The sequence below is a fragment of the Brienomyrus brachyistius genome, chromosome 18, assembly GCF_023856365.1.
Source record: "Brienomyrus brachyistius isolate T26 chromosome 18, BBRACH_0.4, whole genome shotgun sequence".
NCBI lineage: Eukaryota > Metazoa > Chordata > Actinopteri > Osteoglossiformes > Mormyridae > Brienomyrus > Brienomyrus brachyistius.
This window is the reverse complement of record NC_064550.1, coordinates 3,969,729-3,997,500: the sequence shown is the minus strand read 5'-3', so window position 1 is coordinate 3,997,500 and position 27,772 is coordinate 3,969,729. Positions and strand designations below refer to the sequence as shown.

Genomic DNA, 27,772 nt, shown 5'->3' with positions numbered 1-27,772 from the left:
CACACTATAGAAAGACCATATAAATAAATATTTTTTAATAGTTTAAGCCTTAAAATACCCCTCCTACATGCTTTAAACACACATTAAAGTATTAAAATACACAAAGACATATGTGTGGATGTCGGGCTAAGGATATGAGTAAAGTAATAATATGTAATGTGTGTGTGTGTGTGTATATGTGTGTGTGTGTGTGTGTGTGTATACATCTCTCTCTCTCTCTCTGTATACGTAATGGAATATGTAAAAATAAAAACATTTTAAGCTCAGTATGGGTGATCACCAGTGAAGATGCACTGCATAACGTGAATGATGATGATGATGAATTAGCTGTGCAGTACACGATGAAGTACGTATGTCGGTGATGAAGGTGAGTACGTACTGCTCAGCAAAGCAGAGCATTTACAGCTCTTCTGAAGGCTTGCCTTCGGGTGGTTTAGGAGGGATATCTTTGGACCACAAGCAATGTACGCAATACGCAGAGAACTGTGATACGTCGGGGGCAAAATCCGCGATATAGTGGGGGATCACTGTATAATGTATTTTGAGCTGGATTATACAGCATTCTGTAGTTAGGCTGCAAAACATCTTAAATTAGCATAAAATAAGTCAAATACTTGGATACACACAAGCCTGAATGTTAAGTAATCAACATAGTGTTTGAAACATACCACCAAAATACAATGCAGAATGTAAAATGCACACAAGGGAGAAAGAGTAAGTGCAACATAAACTACGCAAAGTACATCTGCGGTCTAAGTAGGCTTGGCCAGTATCTAGTTTTGATACCATAATACCTCCAACCCTATGTCTAACCAAGAGATTATAAAACCCACATAATATAATGCAAAACAGAAAAAATGTAAAGAAACACTGAAGACAGACATGGATAATTATTTGTAATCATGGGATAGCAGTCTGCTTCAGAAAGAACACAGTATTCATGCTGGATACTCATTTCAGCCAGACATTGGGATCTCCCTTAGTATTATGCATTTCTCCTGGTAACTGTTTCTAGCTCCTCCTAGTGGTCAGACATCATTATCTGCTAATATTCATTTCATTCATTGTGTTTTATATAGTTCATTTACAGAACATACATTTAATGTTTTTGTACACAGCGAGCAGGCTGGAAAAAGAGTGTAGGGGACTGGATGCAGCGTGCAGGCTGTTGGGTTCCCATCCCTGCTGTACTTTGTAAAGGGGGGGAGACCTTCTTCAACACTCTGGACTGCAGCTTGCAAAGTTTGGTGTATCTCTGATTATTATCTATAGTGTGTTCTTTCCTCTAGTCTAATTTTTCTGCTCCTTATCTATTTTTTACATTTTCCCCTCCTGTGTTGTGCTCTTTTCCCCAGTTTGTAAAATCTCCACAAGCGACACCCACTTTATTTTCACAAGTGGTTTGGAGTAAATGACTTTAGGACACACGCAAACCTTTTCAGTTTTCATTGCAATTCTAACAAAAACACAGCTATGTTTTTCACTGCATTTGACACACTTTCTTTAAATGTAAACATTTTTTCATGTATTTTAACTACTGAATGATGCTTCATATATCATCTCGTAACACGTCAGTGCTGAAAAGCCATTGATTTTATTGGATTTATTAATTTTGTATAACTGGTTGTACTGTGGATGCTGTCTACACACCTCAGTGTTTGTGGTTTTGTTTGTATCTGCACTTTGTCTTCCTTTATGTATGCAGCCAAATATCTCCTTTAGATTAGTGAAGTGAATATGTGTGCTTTACCTTTTAGTTGTTTTAGCAGGCTGACTGCATTGTAACAACGTTCCCCCGTATTATATAGCGAGACTGCACCAGTCAGAATCGTGGATCAGCCGATTTTGGACCTGTGAAAATATACATTCACACTCATCCCCCCTCTTTTCGCTGCTTGTTATTCAGCTGTCCCCTTTGTGTTGAGACTAGACTCCACACTTTGATCATCACGACTATAAAACATTCCTGGCATGTCCATGAGCCACTGGCTGCTGCTCTGAAGTACTGGAATCCACCACAGTGAACAGAGCCCCAATTTCAGTAACCTCGGATTGATCTGTCAAGGCCCCTGTCTTCCACTGCTGTCCAGTCCACAACACCCATGACCCCCCCATAGCCCCTCTGCAGGTTGTGGGCCTCTGGAGGGTGGAGCCATGTAATTCCTTCAGGCTAAGCCTGACCACCAGGCACTCACCTGTGAGCTTCACCCCAGGCCTGGCTTCAGAGTGGGGCTTTGGTTTCCATAATCTGGACAAGCTTACATGATCTTTCTTCTTTATAATCATGGGGGTGTTCTGCATTGTACTTTGTGCAACCGCTCACCTAGGATGAATTCGCCACCAGAGACCCTACTGGGCCAATTGTATTGTCTTGCACAATCAGAAGTCAAATTCGAGGGAGCCAGGAAATACAGTAGGCATATAATCACAAGTGAAAATGAGCAAAAGCTGGTCAGGTGTCTGTCTGAGGGCTTCTTATATTCACTTCTGGGTGGTGAAGGGGAGCTGCAGGTGGGACCTGGACTGGAACTCTGGACCGGAGACCGACTTTGTCAAATGGAGAATGATCTGGGATAACTGATAGCTAACAGGGCATAACACTGGGTATATGGTGAAATGGTAGAAGGAGCATCAAAATATAAGTAAAATAAATGACATTTTCAGACATGGACATTAAAACATTCAGAAGAAAACACAAGTAACAACCTAGTTTGTGGGGGGAGATTCTGTGAATTGTCGTCTAAGTGGAATTTGCAATGAATGAATACTTTCAGATCTGCATGTCACAACTAGGACTCTTAAGGATTCAGGTAAAAACACATTTATGAACGTTCACACTTCCAGTTGATCCATGCAGTACCTCTAGAGATTGTACAGGTTGGTGAGTGTTTTCAGATGGTAGACGTGAGTGATGGGTCTGCCTGAGGAATAAAACACTGCCGTTTCCGACGGTCCACTTTGTGTCGGTGCGGTTTTTCGCTTTAGCTACAGGGCGGCTTTGTGAATCCCTCACTCTGCCCTACAGAATCGGTGGGGACCTCGGGCCAGCGGCCTGTGTTCTGCCCCGTCCACAAGCAAGAGGCACTGAAGCTCTTCTGTGAAACGTGTGACACACTCACCTGCAGGGACTGCCAGCTGCTGGAGCACAAGGAGCACAGGTGAGACCTGGGTGCCCGTGCCATCTGCTGTTGAAAGGCTCCTATAATAATAGTGGGCTGTTAATCAGTTATTCATCTGACTACTTGACTTCCTTCACTGAAGCCCTTAATGATTGAAGGGATTTTTGCCCGAGGTCCCACTCTTCCACCAAGTCTGGTAAGATTCTAGCTGCTATCCTGTCACAGCTGTACTGCTTTTATTACAGCCTAGGATTTTCTTATATCAAGAGGTGGATCATTCAGGTCCAGAAGGTAAAAATCCAGACCAAGATTCTGCTTTAGCCAGCCAGTTCAGTGTCTGAGTACTCAACTGCTTGGTTGAAACAAAATCTTGGTCTAGATTTTTATATTTGTACTGTCTCCATGGTTTATCCTCCCAATTCAGTCTTATTAATGTTGTTTAAATTGAAAATGCATCAGCAGATGTGAACGACCATGCTGATGTGGCTGAATAGTTTTTGGATGATGCATCAATATAAATGTTAATTAGAGAGTCAAATGCATCCACAACAAAAGTGCATTTGTTTACAAATGCTAAAGCAAATGTTTTATTTAATTTCTGGGTTCCACCTGCAGTGCCACAGTATTGTGCCCTTAGCTGCCTGGGATTGGCTCAGAGGTGTAGCCTGACCTTGTGCAATGAGGTGTTCAGACTAGTCCCAATAATTTTAATGGGAAGGCAATGAGGTAATAGTTTGTTGATCACAAGCATTATGCATTAATCATCTCGTGATCAAACTGGATGGAGACACGCCAGGATTGACAGGTTGGTCAGGTTCAATTTAGAGTTAAATGTGTCATAATTAGGTTTTATTTTTTGGCGATGGGTGGAGACTGGGGCGACCACATATTTACTAGGGGTTGTCATGGCCACCCCAGGTTTCCCCTTGGGTCTGCTCCTGGATAGGTTTGCAGGTAGTGATGGGCAAAATGATACATATGAACCTTTTTGATGTATTTTTTGACTCCACTAGATGGTGCTGTCTGTTCAAAAACGGCTCAAAGCATGCCCCAAAGCAAACCAAGAGCACCATCTAGTGGTGTCAAAAAATACAGCAAATGGTTCATGAAGCTTCATTTGCCCATCACTAGCTGCAGGTCACCCCCCTCACCCTGAACAGGATGACCAGTTGGAGGATGTATGGACCATCAAGTAGTGCTGACCCCTCTGGCAACTCCAGCTCAGGAGGTTGAGTTGTTGAGTGGTGCTGGGTAGGAGCTCTTCTGTGGATCACGTATTTTCGTAGATATTAAGAAGGATTTAATGAACACAGTAAAAGGACTTGAAACACAACAATGATTGGTGTGCAACTATACCTGTATGCTGGACATAACATCAGTGTGATTAAAAACCAGCTGTCCTGCTTTTGTTGAAAATGCATCAGGAAAACCGCATTTCAAATATATCGCTAACTTTTCTGCAGTGTGAGGCTTTGCGCCACTGTAATAGGAGAAACGCAGAAATGCTGGTTGTGTCCAGAATATTTTTAAAACCATTATTTCCAGACATAGTTGCAAAATTTAACTGAAAACGACCTTGAAGCCTGTTGTGCTGTATGCAAGAAGTCATTCAAACCACAGCAACTAGGTTACATTAATTCCTGTTTCATGTGGCATTCTTTTTAAATCATGTGTAATAATGGATTGCCACACCGTTTTCAAGAGCCCTGCTGCTACTGAAATTCTGTTTGCTTTTTTAGCTTTTGTCTTGTTTTTATTGTGTTGCTGTTTTGTCCTTTGTTGCACTGTTTCAGGCAGTTATTTCCCTGCTACCTCATTCTTGTAATTCGGTGTGGGCGACATGGCAAAAATATATCACGATTTTTTTTCAAGCAGGATCCGGATTTATGATCTTATTATGATTTTTTCATGTTCGTTTTTAAGATATTTTGCTAGTTACTAAACAATACAACTAACTAACTTCCATATTTTTAAATATATAACCCTGTAAGGTATGAGAGCCTAAAATTCCATCCATCCATCCATTTTCCAAACCGCTTGTCCTACTGGGTCACGGGGGGTCCGGAGCCTATCCCGGAAGCAATGGGCACGAGGCAGGGAACAACCCAGGATGGGGGGCCAGCCCATCGCAGGGCACACTCACACATCATTCACACACACATGCACACCTACGGGCAATTTAGCAACTCCAATTAGCCTTAGCTTGTTTTTGGACTGTGGGGGGGAAACCAGAGTACCCGGAGGAAACCCCACGACGACATGGAGAGAACATGCAAACTCCAAACACATGTGACCCAGGCGGAGACTCGAACCCAGGTCCCAGAGGTGTGAGGCAACAGTGCTAACCACTGCACCACCATGCCGCCCCGAGCCTAAAATTACCGGTGTCAAATTCTTTTTAAGGACCGATTCCTCCGTGTCGTCCAGGCCTCTACGTTGCCAAAAAGGGAATACGTTGCATGTTGGGATGAGGCTGCGAAAGGGAGAGATGAAGAAATCCAAGGCACTGTTACTGGTTTATTGGCATGTCGAAACAGATTTGGCTGACAAAACAACTTTAGATGTGTGTATGAGCTGTAGAACTGCCGCTGATAGAATGTGCGCTGTAGTACTATACTAATGATTGTATCGGCGGATCATGGCGATATTTTAATGTAACAACGTCAAATTGTACTCCCCTACTTGTAGTCCAGCATCACAGTTACTCATGGATGAGCCTGTGGCAGTGCATTGCTCTCCCGGGCATGTCGCTGAGTCCTGTTATTTATTGGTCAGGTATCAATTCCTGGAGGAGGCCTTTCAGAACCAGAAAGGAATAATTGAGACCTTCATGGCAAAGCTGCAGGAGAAGAAGACTTACGTGCAGTACTCTGCCTCTCAGGTGCAGAGCAGGTATGGGATGCGAGAAGAATGATGAGTAACATGCTGAATAGCTCAGTGGTCTGCTGCAAATAGGATCCGGTGTCCCATCTTTTGTTTTTGTTCTGTCCAAATTAGGATAAAAGAGGTGAATGAGACTCACAAGAAGGTGGAGCATGAAATCAAAATAGCAGTTTTTACGCTTATCAATGAGATCAACAAGAAGGGCAAATCTCTACTGCAGCAGCTGGAGGTAAGACTACAGTAACTGAGGGGAACAGGTGTCTCCAGCAGAGTTCCACGTTGGATGCGTGTGGTGCTGAGATTACCCTGAACATGCATTTTTCTGCATTTCTTGGGTTATGATTGCATTTTTCCTGATGCAAATTGGACTCTTGCTCTTGCATCCTGCAGAACGTGACAAAAGAGCGGAGCATGAAGTTGCTGAGTCAGCAGAGGGATATCAACGTCCTGGCCCAGCAAATCGCACACGTTCTCAGTTTCACCCACTGGGCCATCAGCAATGGCAGCAGCACTGCCCTGCTCTACAGCAAGCGTCTGGTAGGTACTGCATACACACCGTCACTCAGCCACTCCCACTGATGTCCACTTACTGATCCCATACATATAATAAAACCTGAAGGTATAATAATCTAAATCATGATTAACCTTAGACCAAAGACTCGTGTCCTCTAAGGAGTGTTTTCTCTGCAGATTACCTACCAGCTACGATACATCCTGAAGGCTCGACTGGACCCTGTTCCTCCGGCCAATGGTGCTGTGCGCTTCTTCTGTGATCCCACGTTCTGGGCCAAAAATGTGGTCAACTTAGGTGAGGAAACTTACTGGTCTCGAGCTCTAAGTATGTGTGTAGGTGTGTGTGGTTATGTACTGTATATATTATATTATGGGGACCAAAGTGCTAAAAACCTGTTATTTTGATCTTGTGGGGACTTTTTTTCTGGTTCCCACATGAGGAAATTCAATTTGAGAAAAATCTGTAAAAAAATTGAAAAATGCTAAAAGTTTTGAATCTTGTTTGGTTACTTATGGCAACTCGGAAATTCCGAGGTGAGTGATATCACGCCTGACAATCTCCCGTTCAAGCTACCACAACTCGGAACAAACATGGCTGCCTCCATGAACACGCTGCTGTGTGTTGTTGCTTTGTATCTTAGCCGATTTGGAGTGAGATTCTTTTTCCCGAGTGGCATACAAACAAGAAACACAAACTAGTCAAACCACATTAAAAGCTTTTCAAAATATTTTAGTGCATTCATAGCAATATTCTTTTTTCGAGAGGCAAATCCGATGCTAGGATACTGTTTACAGTCATGATATGGTATTGTCTAAATCAAACACATGCAATTTCATTTATAACTCCTAATGCATTTAACAAAATGAACATTTTAAAATATTTATAAAATAGAATTACTGTTGTGTGTGTAAGCCGCCATGCTGAAATTGTCACAGGGGCAACTTGGACAAGAAAATTCTGTCTGACATCAACGTCATAAAAGAGGTGTTTCCAACAGGAAGTGACATTTTTTGTGACGTTTTCATCTGAGTTCTGACTCGGAGAGAGATAATCGAACGCAAGATTAGGGTTAAGGTTACTTATGGTTAATCTGTGTGTTTCCTCATTGTCTTTTTCTCAGTTGCAGTACTGAGACTTGAAAACCAGTATCCTGTCAGCTTCAATGTGTTTTCCACTAATGTTCAGCATTTTCTGCAAACGCTTTTAAATCCTTCTGACTAGTGCTGTAACAAATATTGGAGATATTAGCAATATCCAAATGGAAAAAGATTTGATAAAAAGCATTCTAAAGTAACTGATACGTATGTGGTAACTGCCTACTGTAGCGCTGGAAAATTCATGTGCAGTTCATATTTTGACCACGGTGTGGCGCCAGTACAGAACTTCTCACAAGTAACCTACTCATAAAACACAGGTACGATGTATTAAGGTTAACTTTATTGATGCGAGGGGAAATTCTGGTGCCTACAGCAGCAACAAGAACATGTGCACAGGTGAACATGGTGCCAAACAGAGAAGGTACAAAGATAGCACACACAGTGCCAATAAAGTAAAAGTAGTTGGTAAGATGGTGGGTATGAGTGACATTGGCCCTTCTAGCACTGTTCCAGTGCGCCCAAACATTTCCGAAGTGTAGAGCATTTTGAAAATGTTGGTAATGGTAATGTTGTGCAAAGATCGGACATTCAAGAAAGAGATTCAGCTGAACATTGGAATATGAAAATTCTCGTACGTCCCTGTAAGAATCGGATGCTAACATGAAGTCCTGTTCTGTGCCAAATTTATCCTGGGTTTTGCCATAAATCATGTAGCACGTGAAACCTTTCCTTCTGTAGGTCATTTCTGTGTTTGGCAATATATCGGCTAGAAATGCGCACAGCCTTAGCCATTACTCTTTTATTCTATTAGTACTCTAGCTATTGTCTTTCTACATAGTTAACATGCACACAGCAAATCCAGGTCATTCTCCAAATTGAAAAAGCGTAAATGAATGTATTTCTCTACCTTAGTGGGACCGCTGGCACTGGGAAGATGCAGCTGGGTAAAAACTGACTGCTGTGCTGCTGACTGACTTTTCAGTTCTTGCATTTTCAGCTGCGTATGGTTGTTTTAGCAGGGAACTCGTTCTCGTAGCTTTCGTGCATCGTTTTGAAATGCCGCTCCAAATTGTCCTTCTTTGGTAAAGCCACACTCGCATTGCATATAAGATATATGGACCTCCAATTTGAGTAAAAAATTTTCCCAGTTTGAATAAAAATGATACGTTTCTGATCTTTTGGCTTCTGACATGTTTGTGTGCTAAATGTTTACTGTACACGATTAGTTAAAATGGGTGGACGCTTGCGATGCACTTTGCGATCGACTGTTTGGGCACCTCTGCCCTAAGCTATGTGGTGTTTGAAGAGTGTCTTGCATGCACTTTCGCTTCAAATCACCCCACAGCATCTCAATAGGATTCATATCTGGGTTTTTACTTGACCATTCCAGAACTCTCCATTTCTTTCTTGTAAGCCATTCCTTGGTAGACTTACTGGAATGTTTTGGGTCATTGTCATTTGCATGGTCCACCCCCACTTCAGCTTCACCTTCTTGACAGATGTTTTCACATTGTCCTCAAGCACCTTCTGACATGATGAATTCATAGTGGGTTCTATGATGGTGAGCTGGCCAGATTCTGCTGCAGCAAAACAGCCCCAAACCATGACATTTACACCCCCATGCTAGTTGGTATGAGGTTCTTTTGGTCAAAGCTGTCCTTGGTTTACACCAAACATGTCCTCTGTTACTGCGCCCAAAAAAAAAATTCTAATTCAGATTCATCTGTCCAAAGGATGTTGTTCCAGAAATCTCAGTCTTTGTCTAGGTGGTCTGTGGCAAACTTCAGTATTGCCCAGATGTTTTTTTTGACAGAATGAGTTTCTTCCTTGCATAGCTCCCATGTAAATCAAACTTGTGCGGTCTCTTTCTGATGGTAGATGCATGTACCTTGACATGAACTCTGGCAAGAGCTTCCTGTATGATCTATTTCTGATAGATCCTGATTTTAGGATTTTTGGAGACGACTTTCAGCATCTTGCGGTCTGCACTTGGGCTGACTTGCTAGGACAGCCTGTCCTGGCCATGCTGGCAGTTGTTTTAAATGTTCTCCACTTGTAAATTATTTCCCAGCCTGTGGAATGGCTGATTCCAAACTCTCAGACTTCCCAGACTCATATCCATCTCCAACCTGAAGGCCTCAGAGAGCTCTTTGGATCTCACCATGGTGATACCACTCATTTAAACAATGAAGAGCAAACCATACTAAATGTCTGTGGTTTAAATAAGACAGACTCCACCAAAAAGCTCTGTAACAGTGTTCTAATCATTTTCACCTGATATGGTGCACCTGAATGTAATTCTGTGAATTTTAAATAGTGATAAATTTGAGGGTGTCCTAACTTTTTCCTCAGTGGAAATTACCATCTTAGTTAATTTTTTTTTCGTAAATAAATGAGTTTGTTCTTGTTTTTGCATAGATGATGTAATTTCATCACCCTTATGGATGCGTATGGATGGGCCTGTGGGGTTTACCTGATGGTAGAAGTATGAATAAGCTATATTGGGATGGGTGGGACTTTGGTGATGGTGAGGGTCTTCTTGTAGCAGCAACTGACATTGATTTATTCCAGGTGTGTTGCTGTTTTTACTAAGCTCCGCATCTGTGCGCTTAGAATGTCATACTGTTCCACAGTAGGTTAAAATGCTCTCAACAGTACAGCAGTAGAAACTGAGAAGAATAGTTTCTTGTAGGGACTTGTAATTTAAGCTTTTAGTGTGCCAATTCGTGTTCTAAATTTAATGAATAGCTTTGGTGAGTGATTTGTAGAGGTGGAAAGCTCAGGTTCAGGAAGTACAAATCCAGACCAAGATTTTCTTTCAATCAAACGGGTATAGAGTCACAGGGTACTAAGCTGATTGGTTGAAACAAAATCTTTGTCTGGGTTTGTACTTTCTGAGTTTTCTTTAATGATGCTGGCATGCAATGTAATGTTTGTTTGTTGTTTTGTCCCCCACCGCCCTCAGGTAACCTAGTAATTGAGAAGATGCCTCCCTCAGTGCACCCACCCAATGTGATCGTAGGACAGGTCTCCCCAGGTCATGGGCATGGTGGCAAGCACCCAGGGCAGATCAACCTTGCCCAGCTGCGGTTGCAGCACATGCAACAGGCTGCTTATGCACAAAAGCAGCAGCAGCAACACCAGCATCAGCACCAGCAGCAGCAGCAGATCCAGCAGCAGATGCGCATTGCATCCCAGATGGTACAGCACCCCAGGCAGGGCGGCCCCCAAATGGTCCAGCAGCAGGTATATATGCTCTCCCTATATTCCAGTTACTGCATTGGTGTTGCTTCATCTCCTGTAATATTGTACATTTCCTGTCCATTCCTCCTGAGATGACTAAATGTGTCTCTGATGCACTGCGTTCTCACCTCTTCCAGCCCCCTCGCCTTATCAGCATGCCGTCACTGCAGAGGGGGGGTGTAAATGGCTCGGCGCACATGTTTCCCTCGCATTCCCTACGCATAGGCCCTGGTCAGGGCCGCATGCAGCCTGGCCAGCCCCCCCGCCACAATGGACAGCAGTACCCCATGATGCAGCCGCAGCTTCAGAGACAGGTGGGCGCCCAGTGCTGCGATTACATCACTCATGACACTGTATCAGCTATTGTGTTACATAATTGTTACATTTCAATCATTGTTCTTTTAAAGCAACATATACAGAACATAAATTGATATAAACTTACACACAATAGACAAAGTTACAGGGTGTTTGGAATCAAAAAACTGAATGAGACCTTCATCAAGTATGAAAGTAGTCTCTCTCCTGGGATATCGTAGCTGTATCATAATTGCTTGCAGAAATGTTTATGTGATGTAATTTATAATTTGCCAGCAGTGTAACATTTATATTGTGTCAAATGTTATTAGTTATCAGTTCAAATTATTGCTCTCTGCTGGATATACTCTCAGTACAGCTTTTCTTAAGAGCCTGGATCATAAGGAGTCCTTGCAGCAGAGCAGGGAGCAGAGCAGCTAGATCATTAAACTGTTTACCTAGCAATTGAGGTTTACATCCCAGGAGGAGAACCAGTTTAGCCTTTAAGCAAAGTACCCAACTTGGTGGCAGTGGAAATGCACCACAAGAACCAAGCCGTAACCGGTGTATTGGGATGTATTGATGCATTCCAGATAACTCAGAACTTGAAAATTTCCAACCATTTAAAGTACTATAGAACAGCTGAACGGAATGGATTCATAATGCAAATTCACGCAAGCGAATACTAATTCTGCTAGCGTTTGATGCTAACATAAGATGGTGATTAGGGCTGTCATGTTATAATCGCGATCATGTGTTAGGGCTGTCATGTTATAATCGCGATCATGTGTTAGGGCTGTCATGTTATAATCGCGATCATGTATTAGGGCTGTCATGTTATAATCGCGATCATGTGGTGCACACGCAATAATCACCAAGGCTTTGTATGATGAGCGTAAACATTTGTCTGAATGCCAGTTTTTCTGTGCTATACAGACATTTGCTAATGTCCACAATTACACACACCAACAGCGGAAATTAGCATATAGTAAACCATGATTTACACCTTTTGAACAGTTAACAAATGTCTCTTCGGTTAGTGTTGCTCTCCAAATCTGGCAATGCCTTTACCAACTGACTCTTCTGCAATGGAAAACCAAATCATACTAGAACTGCATCATAGACACTCTTCACACTATGGCTTGGGTACAGGTCGGTTCCTGTATGCTAGCACGCACATGCACACACACATTCAGTAAACACATGGGTGCACACAAATGTAATGTAAAGCATGGCTAGGCAATTAGCAAGTCACATGTCCCAAACTGATCAGAATGGTCAAAAGGTCTCCCTTTGCAATTTTATTCTTTATTTCTATGACAGACATCAGCTAGCTATCAATGTACTCTGACACTCGCGTGTATTGATCTCCAATTTTTCACTATTTCTTATTGGGACAGTCATTGCATTATTTTACTTTACTGTAAAGAGTTTCAGATGTTTGTTGCAGACTTCCCGTTTAGTCCATGCTGCAGATGACAATTTTATTATCTTTAATTACCTTGTTGCAGATTGGTCCATGCAACGTGAGCTGTTTGCAGATAAGATGAGATGAGAACCATATACAATGCTTCTTTAAAACTTTGCAGACCAATGGATTGGTAACTTTTGACTATGACATTTGAAAAGCTCTACATCCAAGTGAGACTTGACCGTTCTTGTTTGCTTCAGCACTCAAACCCAGGTCATGCAGGACCCTTCCCAGTGGCTTCCCTGCACAATGCCAATGTGGCCAACCCCACTAGCCCCACCAGCGGGAGCATGGCTGGTGGCCTCACGCACCGCGGACCCACCAGTCCACTGGTGGGCACCATTGAGCTCATCCCCTCAGTCACCAACCCTGAGAACCTGCCCTGCCTCCCTGACATCCCCCCCATACAGGTGTGCAGAAAGTTGGTCCTTAATGATTATTCATTGAAATAAAATTTTAAAATAGCTTATATTTAACTAGTATCTGACCGCTAATCCATTCATAAAGGATATCTGGAGACCTTTGGAGTCTTGGTGATAATTTTGTTTGCGTACTTGTAGTTACATTTATGTAGTTAAGTAGAAGATATAATTGGGAAATAGGTCGGTGGATGTGTATTTCCATGGTAACGGCCCCTGTAACCACAGCTGGAAGACGCTGGCTCCAGCACTTTGGACAACTTGCTGAGCCGCTACATATCTGCCAGCACGCACCCTCCCCTCGGTCCGGCGGCCAGCATGAACCCCTCCCCAGGGCCCTCCACACATTCACCTGGCTCTTCAGGTATGACGTAGAAGTGTGTATATGATGCCGTGAGGAATGCTTCCAAGTGTGTCGTGTCCCTCGTATCCATGCATAGACTTGCATGTATTTAATTTAGGGTAACCAGAATATCAATGTTAGGCAGGACACTGTACACAGTACTTTAACCTGAAAGGCTTAACCTACTCTAACCTGAAAGGCTCCTATGATAAATAGTCCAGATCTTCTCACGCTTTGACTGGGTTTTGCCTTGATTGAAAGACGCATCCAGCCATCTCACATTAACATTAGTGACACACGTGTGATTATAGGAGACACACAGGAAGAACTCAATGCTTCAGGGAAATCCTTTTGATTGAAATGGCATTTTACAAATCCTGTCCTAGCTCAAAATCTCCTTCCTGAAATGGATTTAATTACTGGATAGATGTCTTTTGTCTGTCTACTGTTTGTCAGTGATGGAGTATCGTAGATATGTGGTGGTTCTTTTTTTCTTGTGGTCTAACTGCTGTATTTGTAATGCACGTAAGCTACGTTGTGTTTGAGGTACGCAGTGAGAGGAGCTGACGACGAGGCTGGGGTAGTCGACCAGAACCCACAATGTCCAAAAGGCTGCCTTTATTTCATATCAGACTCTTTCCTTGTCTCGTACTCCTTTTGGAAGACATCTCCTCAGCATTTTTTTTTCTTTCTTTCCTGGCCTCAGGTCTGTCAAACTCCCACACGCCAGTTCGGCCGTCCAGCACGTCGAGCACAGGGAGCAGGGGCAGGTAGGTGCCTGGGGACGTATTGGTGGGTTGATTGACACGGACATATGGGTGTAAAGGCCCTCACAGGTCTCTGCCGCTCCACAGCTGTGGCTCTGCAGGAAGGGTTGCCCAGATGGGTGTGGCCGTGGAGCAGGTGAAGGTCAAACAGGAACCTGGAGTGGAAGAGGATTGCGGTTTCCAGGGGCCTGCTGTTAAGGTGGAGCGCAGCAAAGATGGGGCGAGGAGCGCCTGCATGGTAATGCCCCCCCCCCCCCCCGCTTCCTGTTTGTGGCCCCCACTGTGTTTCCTCCAGTTGAATCTTTATGACTGTTCCATAGTTAAGACCAAATGGACCTGTTGTCTACTTCCCCTTCCAGATGAGCAGCCCCGAAAGCAGTCTGACTCCGCCCCTTCCGGTGCTGGGAGCTGTGTCCACCGGCTCTGTGCAGGATGTACTGAAGACGCTCGGGGAGAATGTGAAGGCGGAACCACGGGATGAAGAAGAAGGCGGGGCCTGTAGCAGGACGGGGGGCGAGCCGTCAACTCAAGGGATGCAGACCAAGGCACAGGCATCGGCATCGGTGGCATCGGCATCAGTGGCATCGGTGGCAGCGGCTGAGCCCCCAACTGAGGAAAACGCTCATGCTGCCACACCCAAACTGACCAATGGAGATGCAGAGTCAGGGAAAGCGTGTAGCCTGGGCTCATCCCCAAACGTGTGCTCTGCACGCAGCACTAGTGGGGCACAGGGGAACAGCCACAAGGACCCGGCTGGGAAGGATGACGATCCCAATGAGGACTGGTGTGCTGTGTGTCAGAATGGGGGCGAGCTACTTTGCTGTGATAAGTGCCCAAAGGTCTTCCACATCACCTGCCACATCCCCACACTAAGCTGTTCCCCAAGGTGAGCCCATTATATGAACCCACACACATACGCACATCTCTTGTCAGGGTTTCATTTTACTCATGGTAAAATGTGTGAGAAAAGATCAGATAACTTCAAACTTTTTGTTGTCATGTTTTGGTGTGTATCTGTATTTTTGTAATAAATGTAATAAATATTTCCATTAGAATCATCCATAAAAGCTGGGTCCCTTTGGCTGGAGTACTCTAATGTAGCCGCAGTCGTCGTTACTGTTGTTTCAGTCTCTCTACTCGGGTCTCTCCTAGTGGTGATTGGCTGTGCACCTTCTGCCGGAGTGTGACGGCTCCCGAAATAGAGTACGACTGTGAGGGGGAGAAGCAGAAAGACAGCAGTGGTCAGGGGCTGAGTCCCGAGGACCAGCGGGTGAGTGTGTCTGCATATATCGTGGCATGTCTGCCTAAATTCACACAGCATTTATACCGTTTTGGAACGTTAATATGATGCTTAAATACTTGGGCAGCCACATGGGGGGGGGGGGGGGGGTGCACTGCTGAATATGCCCCTTTGCGGTTCACTTCCTGCAGCAGGACCTCCACTTCAGAACTCCTGACCTTTTTCTTCCATTTGGCGCTCCATTGTCTTTAGACTTTTGTTTGGGCATTCCTTATTTGTCTCTCAACTTTTTCTTCTGTGTGTGATTTCTGTGTGTGCACACAGTCCTGCAGTCTCATGCCTTTGTATGGGGATTGGCAGGGCGTTTACCTGTGGTAACTAGGAACAACTGGTATTCACTCTGTTTATGAGGACAGCGAGATTCACCATAATGAGAACATATTTGTGAACGATTCAGTCTCACGTGGACTTTTCTTAGGACCTTCTTGTAACTTTCTGAAGAGCAAATATAAGAAAACACATATAGTTGATACTAGTTAACGAGCCCTGATATTGGTAAATGAAGGGCTGCTATTTGCTGAGTTAGATGCAGTTTCCTTGTTCAGAAAAAGTACATCCCACCTTAATTATTGTGTGAAACAAAACTTGAATCCTGTGCACCAGAGAAGGTGCAAATGATAAGAACCTCATTAGAGATTAACTCAGATGTCCTTCAAAGCATATTTCTAGTACATGGTAACCTGGGGAAACTTTTTGAGTGATTGACATTTTAAGAGTTACATTTTAAACTGTGGAGTGGTTAAAAAAATCGTGTGTAAACTTTGTACCTCCTCATCCCGTTTGTCTGTTTTGTCATGATAGAGGTGTCAGCGCCTCCTGCTGTACATCTTCTGCCATGAGTTGAGTGCGGAGTTCCAGGAGCCTGTTTCCTCTTCTGTGAGTACCATCATAACTCCTTAGAGCCGGAGCCCCTGTAGGTCTCTGGCATCGATGTCATCACAGAATGTTGGTCCTTGTAGCTGTGCCCCAATGCATGTCTGCCGATTTTCTTTCCCCCCCACCTCCCCCCCCCCCCAAAGGTGCCCAACTATTATAAGATCATCAAGCAGCCCATGGACCTGAACACAGTGAAGCAAAAGCTTCGGCAGCTGCAAGACTCTCAACACTACCGCACCCCGCAGGAGTTCGTGTCTGATGTCAGACTGGTCTTCAGCAACTGTGCCAAATACAATGAGGTGAGTGGCATGTGTATGAGGGTCTGCTTGGGGGGGGGGTGCATCCATGCAGGCATGCTTGGTGCATGTGTGAGATGTGTGGGGACCTGGGAGCTGTTGGAGGGGCTGGGGAGGCTGAATGGGGTTTGCAGTGCCCAGTCATCAGGGCATGACTGGTTCATACTGCCAGCTAGCAGATTCGCAGTGCTCACACTCACAGCACACAGCAGTAACAGGAAATGCCTTCATGTCATGTCTGCCTAGTCTTTCTGTCTGCCTCGTGCTTCTGCCTGCTTTCACACATACACACACACACACACACACACACACACGTTTACTGCACCATTGCACCACCTTGATACGGGAGTGCTGAATGCACACAATTGTCTGTATTATAACGCTTTTCAGCTTTCTTTTAACAGCGGCAAAAAGCTAATGACAAGATTTGAAAATCTGATTTTATATAGTGTCATATGGGATTCTCAGCCTGCCCAATTTCTTTGTATTATTAAAAAAATTTCCCCAGTTCCGAAACTGTTTACCAGATATAATGCAACAATACTTGTTTTGTTGTCATATATAGTACTTTGAACAAAAGTACAACACAAAGTTTTGATGAGAGTCAAATATATAAAAATACAAAAAAAGTTAAAACAAAAAAATTCTGATATAGTACTTTGCACAAAAGTACAATAAAACACAGGCAGTCCCCAGGTTACAAATGAGATCCGTTCCCTTAGGCTATTTCTAAGTCTTAAATTGTAGGTAAGTTGGATCAATAATAATGCTGTGCACACTACTGCTACTGCTACTGCTACTACTACTAATAATAGTAATAATGGTAATAATGAAAGTACATATGGTACTGTATTGTACCTTGAGCCAATTAATCACTGAAGCTGCATGATTTTTCTAAGCCTCACAAAGTAGTGTGAGCGTTAATTACAAACCATTGTATGTCACTCAGATTTTTTCATATAATAGGCTTCATAGCAGTCCATCTGTAAGTACGAGTTGTCCTTAAGTTCTACGTTCTTTATATTAAATATAGACTGAAATGTATAATGCATGTTGCCAACAGGGAAGTTGCAGAGTGCACCCTGGTGGACAAACTACACAACATGTATAACATGATTGAAGGATCAGTCTTCTGCCTCTCCATTTTTTTCTAATTCTTATTCATTGGTTGCTATAAACACCAATACAAATTTACCTGCATCTAGCTCATATCTCCTGATAGTATCAGCACTCTAATTTGTCATTCTGGGTCAATCCCAAACACAATCTTTTTGTATCTGCTGATCAGACATACACAGCAGTTAGGAGGTATTTTGGCTCATCTCTTATTTAAAAAAAAAAGGTTAATTCTGTTTATATGTAGGCTTAGAAGCCTGCTTCACATCAGACCATGTGGTGGCTATTTGAAAACATGGAATTTCTATTTTACCCACTGTTATTGATTTGGTCCTGTACTTTGGATTATTGTAACATTCTATGACCAAACTACTTTTGAGTTTTAGATCACAGTCAGACAGCCTGATTTTCTACTGTAGAATTTCCTGATACAGCTTTTCCTGAGGCAGAAAAACAGCCCTACACCCTTAGCGGTCTTTGTCTTTTTCGATTCTGCAGTGATCTTTGTAGGACACTCACTCCTAGGGGGAGTAGCGACAGTGCTGAATTTAATGCTTTAGAAATGGTTCTGTTGCTCTGTCATTATGAACTCCCAAAGCTTTTTCTGAGGTCCTTTTTGATTGGGCCATATTGCAGCTGAGCAGAATTCTGTTGTGAAGAGCAGGCAACCAAAATTGTGACGTTGTTTAAACCATTTCTTAAATAAAGATATCGTAATGTGCTTTTTCCACAACTGTAAGACTTAGTTCACTGATATCAGTTCATTTGGCCCCCTTAATATTCGGATTACTGTGAGTCTGCCTTACACTTAATAAGCAGTTTTCTTTTATACCACCCAACTGATGACTATTAGCTCAACAAAACAAGAAGTGGGTTTTGCCATGACCAAGCTGAAACCTGCAGTCGTTCTATTTTAGCGAAGCTCATCGGAATCCACCATGTACTGTTTCTTGAATGTATCCTCCCCAGGGTGGTTTTGGGTGAAATGGCAAGTTTGTTGTCCACCTTTCAGAATTTGTTTCCAAGTCCCGATACAATACCTACAAGACATTGTTTTGCCGTCTTCCTCTTGTCTCATATACTGCCACATACATCACTAGATAATGATTCCTTTTGTTGTTATTTGGCCCCATCAAACAAATTAGCATGATTTTTCTTGGTAGGGTTGAAGGCAAACTGTTGTCTTGTCTCATGTTCACTAAAGGCAGAGATTTTTGTGATCTATTTTTCAAACATATAAGCATTGTGTGTCTGGGGGTTTGAGTACGTTGTAACATTTATCCACCATTAGCCATCTTTCCACATAAAGAACATTTCTAAAACCTTTGGCAAGTGATTACATATTATACTCATGTAGATTAGGAAAGACACAATGGTTTTAAACCGAAGGCTATATGGCTGAATGTATACATTGTAGAAACCCACGTGCAATACATTTTTCACTTGTTAGCATGTTATTGCAAGACTTTTTATTGGACACAGTGGTCACGTGGAAACCTGGTTATGGTTCACATTGATGCTGTAGGATGAATGTTGTTAGCAATGTTTGCTGTATATCTAACTTATAAACCATCACCGTAGAGTTTCGTGCATAGAAATTTAAAAAATGTGAACCTGAACTGAGATTCAGCTGAAAATGTTTCCTAAAACTTTTACAACTGAAGTTTCCTGTAGTTTCACATTTTAAATTTTACTTAACATAATGTAACTTATTATTTCTTAATTTTGATACATACATTTTTGTTTGTGGATCATTGTTCAAAAGCCATACCACAATCTTTACATCATTGGTGCTACAGTCATCCATAGTGTAATGATATGGCAAGTTAACCCATTAGCTGGTTTCTGGACAAACAACTGGGCATATTCAAGATAATAATGATATCCTTCTTGGAGACCTGTATGGCTTTGTTTCCTCTTTACATCTGCGTGTGGTGTAAATTTTTTCTTCCTCTTTTTTTTGTTGAATTTTTTTTTTTTTGTCTTTTTATTGTACTATTATCGCCCTTTTTAGATGTCTCGAATAATCCAAGTTTATGATGAGGAGAAACAGATTAATGTCCAGGTAAGCCCTTTCTGATACACCATGGATGTGAAGGGTTTTACTGGACTCACCACAAACCCGTATATTGTTAATCCACTCAATGGTGTCTTCCTTCCTTATTTTTTTGTCCCTGCCCCACCTCCCACCCTCTGCCCAAACCCCCCCCCCCCTCCCCCTTACAGGCAGACTCAGAGGTGGCAGAGGCAGGGAAAGCTGTGAGCTTGTACTTCGAGGAGAGGCTGAAGGAGCTCTTCCCTGACCGCACTTTCCCCCTGACGCCAGAAGGTGAGCAGCGCCCCCCAGAGGAGGACGAGGACGTCACAGAGGACTCTGATGACGACTTTGTCCAACCGAAACGCAAGAGATTAAAGCCTAATGAGAAGCCAATGCACATTAAATGAAGTGTGCCATGTCCCAGCAGGGAAAGATCCTGAGGAGAAAGCTTAACACAACCCTCCCCACTGTCAGACTGCGAAGGGAGGTCTGACAGTGCATTGATCTGTTTGACAGATTTTTTTATATACCGTGTTATAAATTCCAGTAAATCAGGATGTGAAAAAGTAATGAATTTGTGGCAGCAATTGACTTTTGATTGCTTACTGGGAAAGATTGTGTTTCCTCTTCTGAGGAAATCTATGGATGTTATACAAGATACTGCTTGTACAGATTTAAAAGTTATGTTTTTGGCTAGTTAAATTAATATGTTCTTTTTTATCAGGTATGATAATGTTTGTAAATCTGTTGTGAACTATGCTTTATAAAATATCTGAAACTCATCTTCCAGTTCTTCAATGTACTATAAAATTTAAAATTTAAAAAATTACCTACCAGGTATTCCTTTGTGTGTTCAATTTTTTTTTCTGTATATGAGTACAAACAGAACGCTAGTGGTTGCAGTGGAAAGTAATCACATTGTTTGGACATTCATTTCAATAAACATTGTTCTTCAAACAGTTACTGTAAATAGCATTACTCAAGGCCCTATTATAAAGGGATATGAAACTTCCGAAGTGGTTGTTAAACACCATAATGATCTAGAATACCGGCATTATTAAGACTAGTGAAAATCCTTTATTTCCCCTATTTGCCTTGTCGGACAAAAGAAAGGGGACCGTGGTCACTTAAGTGTTCTGAAAGAGCAGAGACTCAAACTGAAATGCACATTCATAGTCGATAGTAGTATAGTTAAATAAATCTTGAATTCCAGTGTTGAATTACTTAATTTAACATTTAAGTGGCGATATACGCCGAGTAGTCAGGTGACTACAGTCAGCTGACTTCACGGAAGTGTAATGTGGAGCCGCAAGCCGGTCGATTCGGTTCGCCAGAAATAACAAGGGCGGCTAGGAAGTGTTGAGGGAGGGTGGTAGTTAAAAGGTGAGTTGGTGTTGTAAGCTTGAATATGCATAAAGTTTGCCCAAGATTGCTGTGAAGTGGTGTCTATACAAGTGGCTGAGTTGTCAACGAAAATATTGCGTTGAGTGAGTAATTTTGGCGTACCTAAGGCGTGAATACATACAAGATTCCAATGCGGTTTTATATGTCATGTTTTGTGTACCTTACCACTGAAATTGTGATATTTATTTTTGGTAGTGCTTTTTTTTTGCTGTTTGTACAAGCACAGGTATAGAGGAATTCAAAACATTACGACATGAGTGTTAAGAACGATTTTGTAATGTAATTAACTGTATGACGTTCTTCTGGCAGTTCATAAAGTGTTTGTCAGAAGAAGATCGAAGTCGAGCTTCGCGTTCGTGTAATATTAAAAACTATGCTGACCATAAAGATGATACCGGGATCAGTACGCAAAGAGGGGCGTCAAAGCAACGGAAATAGAACACTTTATATGCATAACTATAGAAGGCACAATTCAGCATGAAACAAAGCGAAATCCCGGACATTTCTGGCATTTAGGTCCCGAAAGAGAGGCCGTTATGATCACCCTAATCAAAACAATTTCGGCCAGTCGTTTCGCCGTCATACAATGCGAGGTACCAGGAGGTACATCGGCGATTTTATACATATACGCCGGATTCAATAATTAGTTTTATAATGTTTTTCCTCCATACTGCTCTATGGTGTGAATCACCGTCATGTGCCCGTGATCGGATCGTGTTCGAATCCCAGGGCCGGCAGGGACTGATGTCGCCGCTGGGCCTCCAGTTGCTCCAGGGTTGTTGATATCTTGTTGCCATGTCTTTAACTCATGCGTACGCTGGGGCTTTGTACGGTGGCCTAGAAGTACCAAAAAACTTTGAGAAACCTTGAGAAAAACGCAAGAACCTAAAGAAGATAAAATAAGCATTGTATACGTTTTGTGTTCAGAACTCCGATTGTCGGGGTAATTAAATATCTATTATATTTTGCTACAAACTCTGCTACGAATTCATGTTTTGCTGCCATCGATCGCAGTCATATTAAGTCTATGCCGCTAGCATTTTTCTTTCGTAGTCCATATTTGTTACGTTGATTGGATCTTTTCAGGTGTAACTCGCAGCTAACGTTATATTTAGTTCCAAACCCAAAGTGTAGGCTAACCGCCTAATTAAATCCAACGTTTTAATTCATTCCAGTACATTTGGTTTAGGTGCCCTAAACGAACTTTAAACGATTGTGAACTAAAGGAACGTCAATTTCTATGTTTTGCACTTTGAGGCCGCCGTAGATTTGAACTTCCGCTCAGTTTTTATAAAGATATGTATGTTAGTTTGTAGTTTGTAATTCTGGTTACCAGATTCATGAGCCAATAAGCCTGTTCCACAGTGATGCGAGAATTTCATAAAGGAAGAGTAATTAATTTTCTAACTGTGTGACGGGTCAGCGGCTTAGACGCTTGTTTCGTAGCTTGTTCTCCTTGGCCGACCTTGTTGTTGCGGCGGTGGGAAGCGTGTGAATCGGTCTCGGCTTGTGTCAGAAACACGGGATGCTGTTTCCAATAAGGACGCGGAAGGACTGTGCCTACTTCTCCTTCAGTACGGTGCGAGGGTTCAAATCGATTTTAATATGTGCTTAACATAAATCGAATACCTCCTTTAAAGAAATCGTTTTTATCCGTCAATTATATCTGTCTATCAGCACGACGGTGAGGTAAGATTATCTATTCGCTTTCGATTACAGAAGCTACACTTTTGTTGTTTTGGATTGTGCCTCTTGTAAATCATTTTGTATTGAATTTTTCATTGTGAAGGAGTTGGAATTAACATTTGTTAACCTTAATATTCCTTGATTCACATGTTGAGTTTATCATCTGTTTAACCAAGAAGCTCCCAGTTTTTGTTCTTCCAGGTAGAGTAGGTCAAGATGGTAGCAGTCACAACATATAATTTAGAAGATTAAACAGACGCAACGACACGATTGCGTTAAAAATTGTACCTTTTCATAGCTGTAGAATTTAAAACGGTAACTGTTCAGTCAAGACACATTCTAGAATACTTTAAAAAATTATTAAATGAACGCAAAGCCCTTTAGCTAAGCATAAGGGACACAGAATGCGAAGGTTGATTTATTCACTTTAGAACAGACATTTCTGAAGATCTGGTATCATGACGAAATATTTCGAATGCAGAGTGGTAGTTTCTCCAGTAAACTTATTACAATAAAAATGGTTGTATGAGTTTTTCTTAAGTGGAGAGAGAACCATTTTAAAATGCCAGGAATGACAATGACGTGTGCGAGATCCCACGCCAGTTGCATAGCGGAATGTTTTCTCAAAAGAGATGACGATACATTCTTATGTATAGCATTGCGTTATCCAAAACTGACAATAAATCTGTACCAGGTTTTTGAGGGTTACTTTCTTTATCTCCCATCTGATATTTAAATGACATATTTGTTAAGTAGAATACAGGAGTGAAAATTAAAACTAAAAACTTTTTTTTTAAAAAAACAATTCTACATTTCTCAAAGATGCATGTAAAGAATGGAAAGCTATCTGTAGAGTGTGCATAGTTAGATTTACATAGGATGCTTTTGTATAAAGAACTGTATGAGCTACATAAAGCTGCAACATTGATTATTTTTTCTCCCCCCTTAGGTAGTGAAGATGGGGTCTCATGAGGTCCTTCTACAAGGTACCTTGGCAATGAGGGATGACAGGAACATGAGCTTTCACTGCCCAAACGGTTCGGTGTGGGTGTGGGTCGGACTTGGGGAGTGTGCCCAGGATGCTCGAGACATGGCTAGTGTCTTCCTGGGCCTACTGTCCATTGTCTGCTTCATGGTGTCTCTTGGGCCGTGAGTATTCCATGTCCTGATTGTCAGGAACAAGCTACGTGCTGTTTTACCTACAGTTTATTTGTAGCGTATCTTAGACTCATTTTTCACCACTTGTAACCTCAGTGCTAAAAGACAAGGCAAATTCATTTAAGAAAATTAGTTTAAAAAAAATCTACCTTTGTTACCCTTTACTACACAAGTCTCATTAAGATCAGTCTCCTTCACAAATCATTTCAGATTTAATGAGGCATGAGTTACCTTAAATCCAAACATCAAGAACACAGTGATACACACTAATACCTGGAAAGAACAGCAATAGGCATCTTCAACAAGTACCAGAGAAATAAAGGTCACTATAATCTGAAGCTTGGTAGCTTCCCCAAGTGTTGTATAAGACCATGCACGACTTTGCTTGTGTCATAGCGAACCCCCATGAACGTGAACTGTATTAATTCTCCCACCTTAGGCAGTGCTACAAATCATATCGCACTGGGAATATGGATAGTGCCCTGTCTATCTGGTTCCTTCTGCTGTGGCTAGCTGGTGACAGCTGCAACCTAATTGGCTCCTTTCTAGCCAATCAACTGCCAATTCAGGTAGGTGCTCATTTAGGTGGCCCGTGATCTAGAGTAAAGTGGTCTGTCATTTAGTTTTGGCAGCATTTAAATTTACTTGCATGTGAACATCAGTAAGCGCATAAAAATGTACATTATATTCATTATAAGCTTAAGTAAAATAATCAATGAAAATTTTTGAAATCTAACCCTCTGATTTTTTTTTTGGTTTCTTCTCCCCATGAATCCCCTCCCACACCCTATCGCAGTGCTACACAGCGGTGTACTATGTGCTGGCTGACCTGACAACACTGGCGATGTACAGTTATTTTAAGGCAAAGAATGCTGGATTTAGCAGTGAGTCTGTTTTCAGTGATACTTTGAGTCTTTCCCAAGTACGACAGGTGATTATAGACTCTCTGCAAGCCTTGCTTTTTTGTAGTTGTATCTGCTGTGTGTGTGTGCAGTTCTAAAGTAATATTTCTGTACCTTTTTTCCCTGTTTTTTTAATATGCAAAATATGATGGCGCATGGTTACCTCCCTTTAATATTTATAAGGAAAATGATACTCTGTGTATCAAAGAAAAACAAGGAATTGTTTGCATTGTTACTTTGAAAAAATCAATTTTTTAAAAGGCTGAGTTCATGTGGCCATCCGCAGATTTGTTAGGTAGTGTCTTCTGAAAGTGTCTCCTCCCTCTCATGTCTTAGATGTGGGACTTTTATATAATGATTTCTTGGTTCTTTTGAACTGCAGCTCTAAAAGAGCAGGACTTGTCAACAGTTGCAGCCTCCAGGCTATGATGTATATTACTGGCACATTCGTAACACCAGTTTTCACATATGATCCGGAGCTTGATCTCTTCAGAGACTATATCCTCTGTCACACTCAATTAGTCATTATCCATATTGGTGGTGCTCTTTCAATCAGTTACAGAAATAGATTCTAAACAATATTCTTGAATGTTTGCGGTTTAATTGTTGCTGCATGTAGTTCTATGCATTACTGGCGCTGTTCACACTTTGTTTTAAAATTTGCTTTGGACGATTGTATCACAAGTGGACAGCGCTAAATACAAATGTAAATGAGATGGTCTGGGGCGCATTTAACCACACATCTTTTGTAGTGTAACCACTAATGCTGGAAATCTGAACACAAATGGTCAGCTGGACACCCTGGAGACATAGGAAAGACAGAGATGAAAATGACGATGTGTCTCTGCTGTCTACCTGTGATCTAGACACCCGAGACGCATTTTAAAACCAAGCGTAAACAGGGCCTCTAACAGACCTTGCTTGCCTAGTGTTGTGCAATGACGCTGTGTAAGTTTGTCCTTCATGCCCTGTCATTATTCCATGTGATTCAGGAAGGCTCCTGCTGAATTCTGTGGGGGTCCTCAGCCTGGCTGGAGTCTCTGCCTTCTCTTTCCCAGTGGCCAGCCCACAGGTTGACATTGTACACCAAGGGTTCAAAGGTCGATCTCTGCTGTTTGTTCATGAAGACAGCAGCTCCATAAAGGTTAATATGCATGTTTGCCAGCGTTTTTAATATAACACATGCGAGCGAGGGCTTTAAGGGTTAGAGTCTGGAGAGTCTGCTAAATCTTCTGCTTCTTCTCAGCCCTTCGACACTAAGGAGATCATTGGCTTTACGGTTGGCTCAATGTCGTCATTGCTGTACCTGTCTTCAAGAATTCCACAGATTGTCACCAACGTGAGTCATTTACCTGGGATGGTGGATGGATAGGAGAGATGGGGGGGTAATGTAATGTCTTCATTCTTGCTGTGCTGCTTCTCATTTGTTTCTTCTTTATGGCTATAGTTTATCAGGAAGTCAACTGAGGGGGTGTCCTACTTCCTGTTTGCTCTGGTAATCCTGGGAAACACCACGTATGGGCTGAGTGTGTTGCTGAAGAACCCTGATCGTGTCCAAGGGGAGGGGGAGGCTAGCTATATGGTCCACCATTTGCCCTGGCTCATTGGCAGCCTTGGAACTCTCTTCCTTGACCTGGTCGTATCCTTTTCTCTCCTGGGTACATCTTGGCTGACATGTAGATACTCAAGTGCCTTTAACTATAGTCCCCTGACTGGATACAGTATTTTAAATATGTACCTGTTCCTGCCTGCCCATTTGACAGACCTGTATTATGAAATGTAAATGTGTAGCAAAATTCCCTTCATTTAGCGTCTGCTTAGCCATAATAGCGGTAGTCCTAATTTGTTCATTAATTGTCTCCAGTGCATGCATGTACTGTACAGCTTGTGGAGCAGGCGACTGTGTAACCCATGACCCAGGTGGCCCTTGACTGAGCCCTTCAGATTACTGTGCAGTTCTTGAAGTATCGCAGATCTCCAGTGCTGGCAAAACCAGATGAAAGGGCTCCTCTCCTGGAGAACATATAGTATCTGCAGCATATAGCCAAGTGTGCTGAACTGGCCCATACACACACCAGAGGAAATGCACAATTTTGTTTTTTGTCGTTGTGGTATGATAAATACTTCTCACACGCACAGTACTATGACCAAAATAAAAGACGGATGTTGGCAAGAAGTTAACCTCTATGACAGAATAAGCACTGAATGCAGTGTGAGTGAATTTTACGGTGCTCCCCATGTTCTTTGATATCAAAAACAACTTTATATATATATATATATATATATTAGGTTGCCAATTAAACGTTCGTAGTTACAGACAATTCAGAATGTAAAAATTCATTTTATTTATCCACATAGATAATTATACCAGTAATTCAAGTCTGTATGTTGTGTTTTTATAAGGATTTCCATGTTCTTTTGCACATACTTGGATTAGTATTTAGTACATGACACATTGCCATGTGGCATCTGAGGAAATTGGCATCAGTGGGAAATCAGTGCTACGTATTCGGTTTGTCTCCTTTTATCTCAGTCTGAGCGTTTAGAAATCACTCCTAAATCTAGAATCCTTTATGTAACTGAAACTGGTGCTTAATGTATTTGAGTTATTGTTCCGTGACTTTATTTTTTAATAGTATGAACTTTGAAACTTTTAATATACTCTAATTTTGTATTTTTAATTGTTACAGACGCTCAGGTTTCAGGTGTGTTTTTAAATTTCGTGCAGGACTGTGGCCATATTCTCTTATCTTCCTCGTCTCTCAGTTGTTCTCAGTTATGCAGGTGACCTATGATGGCAGCTGTGTCCTCAATTTGTTTCCCCATTAAAATGCACTTTAATCAGG

The 27,772-nt window shown here is 42.1% G+C and overlaps 2 protein-coding genes across 6 annotated transcripts in view; both read left to right on the top strand.

The window, feature by feature from the left end:
• Positions 1-20,739, top strand: part of trim33 (tripartite motif containing 33) — a 48,312-nt gene extending 27,573 nt beyond the window's left edge. Inside the window, exons 4-20 of one of the 2 annotated variants that reach the window (XM_048982719.1) lie at positions 3,026-3,158; positions 5,895-6,011; positions 6,117-6,231; positions 6,393-6,539; positions 6,693-6,810; positions 10,579-10,859; positions 10,994-11,170; positions 12,822-13,031; positions 13,269-13,404; positions 14,090-14,153; positions 14,238-14,388; positions 14,510-15,036; positions 15,303-15,420; positions 16,252-16,326; positions 16,470-16,625; positions 19,753-19,803; positions 19,965-20,739. In XM_048982719.1, the coding sequence (XP_048838676.1) occupies positions 3,026-3,158; positions 5,895-6,011; positions 6,117-6,231; positions 6,393-6,539; positions 6,693-6,810; positions 10,579-10,859; positions 10,994-11,170; positions 12,822-13,031; positions 13,269-13,404; positions 14,090-14,153; positions 14,238-14,388; positions 14,510-15,036; positions 15,303-15,420; positions 16,252-16,326; positions 16,470-16,625; positions 19,753-19,803; positions 19,965-20,183 (2,795 nt within the window). In that variant the 3' untranslated portion in view covers positions 20,184-20,739. The remainder of the gene's footprint in view (positions 1-3,025; positions 3,159-5,894; positions 6,012-6,116; positions 6,232-6,392; positions 6,540-6,692; positions 6,811-10,578; positions 10,860-10,993; positions 11,171-12,821; positions 13,032-13,268; positions 13,405-14,089; positions 14,154-14,237; positions 14,389-14,509; positions 15,037-15,302; positions 15,421-16,251; positions 16,327-16,469; positions 16,626-19,752; positions 19,804-19,964) is intronic. The other variant, XM_048982720.1, reaches the window with a different exon arrangement.
• Positions 20,740-21,045: 306 nt separating this feature from the next.
• slc66a1 (solute carrier family 66 member 1) lies at positions 21,046-27,772 on the top strand. 4 transcript variants are annotated; one of them, XM_048982735.1, is made up of 8 exons: positions 21,046-21,159; positions 23,816-24,015; positions 24,464-24,593; positions 24,821-24,908; positions 25,919-26,070; positions 26,173-26,265; positions 26,374-26,565; positions 26,871-27,772. In XM_048982735.1, exons 2-8 carry the CDS (start codon positions 23,825-23,827, stop codon positions 26,952-26,954), a joined length of 930 nt encoding a protein of 309 aa, XP_048838692.1. In that variant the 5' UTR covers positions 21,046-21,159; positions 23,816-23,824; the 3' UTR covers positions 26,955-27,772. The 4 variants fall into 4 exon arrangements, with proteins under 4 accessions (XP_048838692.1, XP_048838691.1, XP_048838693.1 ...); XM_048982734.1 differs by having other exon boundaries at positions 21,126-21,263; XM_048982736.1 differs by lacking the exon at positions 21,046-21,159 and adding an exon at positions 21,288-22,123.

Coding starts and splice junctions, on each gene's coding strand:
- slc66a1 (XM_048982735.1), top strand. CDS start 23,825: ATGGGGTCTCATGAGGTCCTTCTACAAGGTACCTTGGCAATGAGGGAT. Junction 24,909..25,918: donor AAAGAATGCTGGATTTAGCA/GTGAGTCTGTTT, acceptor CATGTGATTCAG/GAAGGCTCCTGCTGAATTCT. Junction 26,071..26,172: donor AAGACAGCAGCTCCATAAAG/GTTAATATGCAT, acceptor GCTTCTTCTCAG/CCCTTCGACACTAAGGAGAT.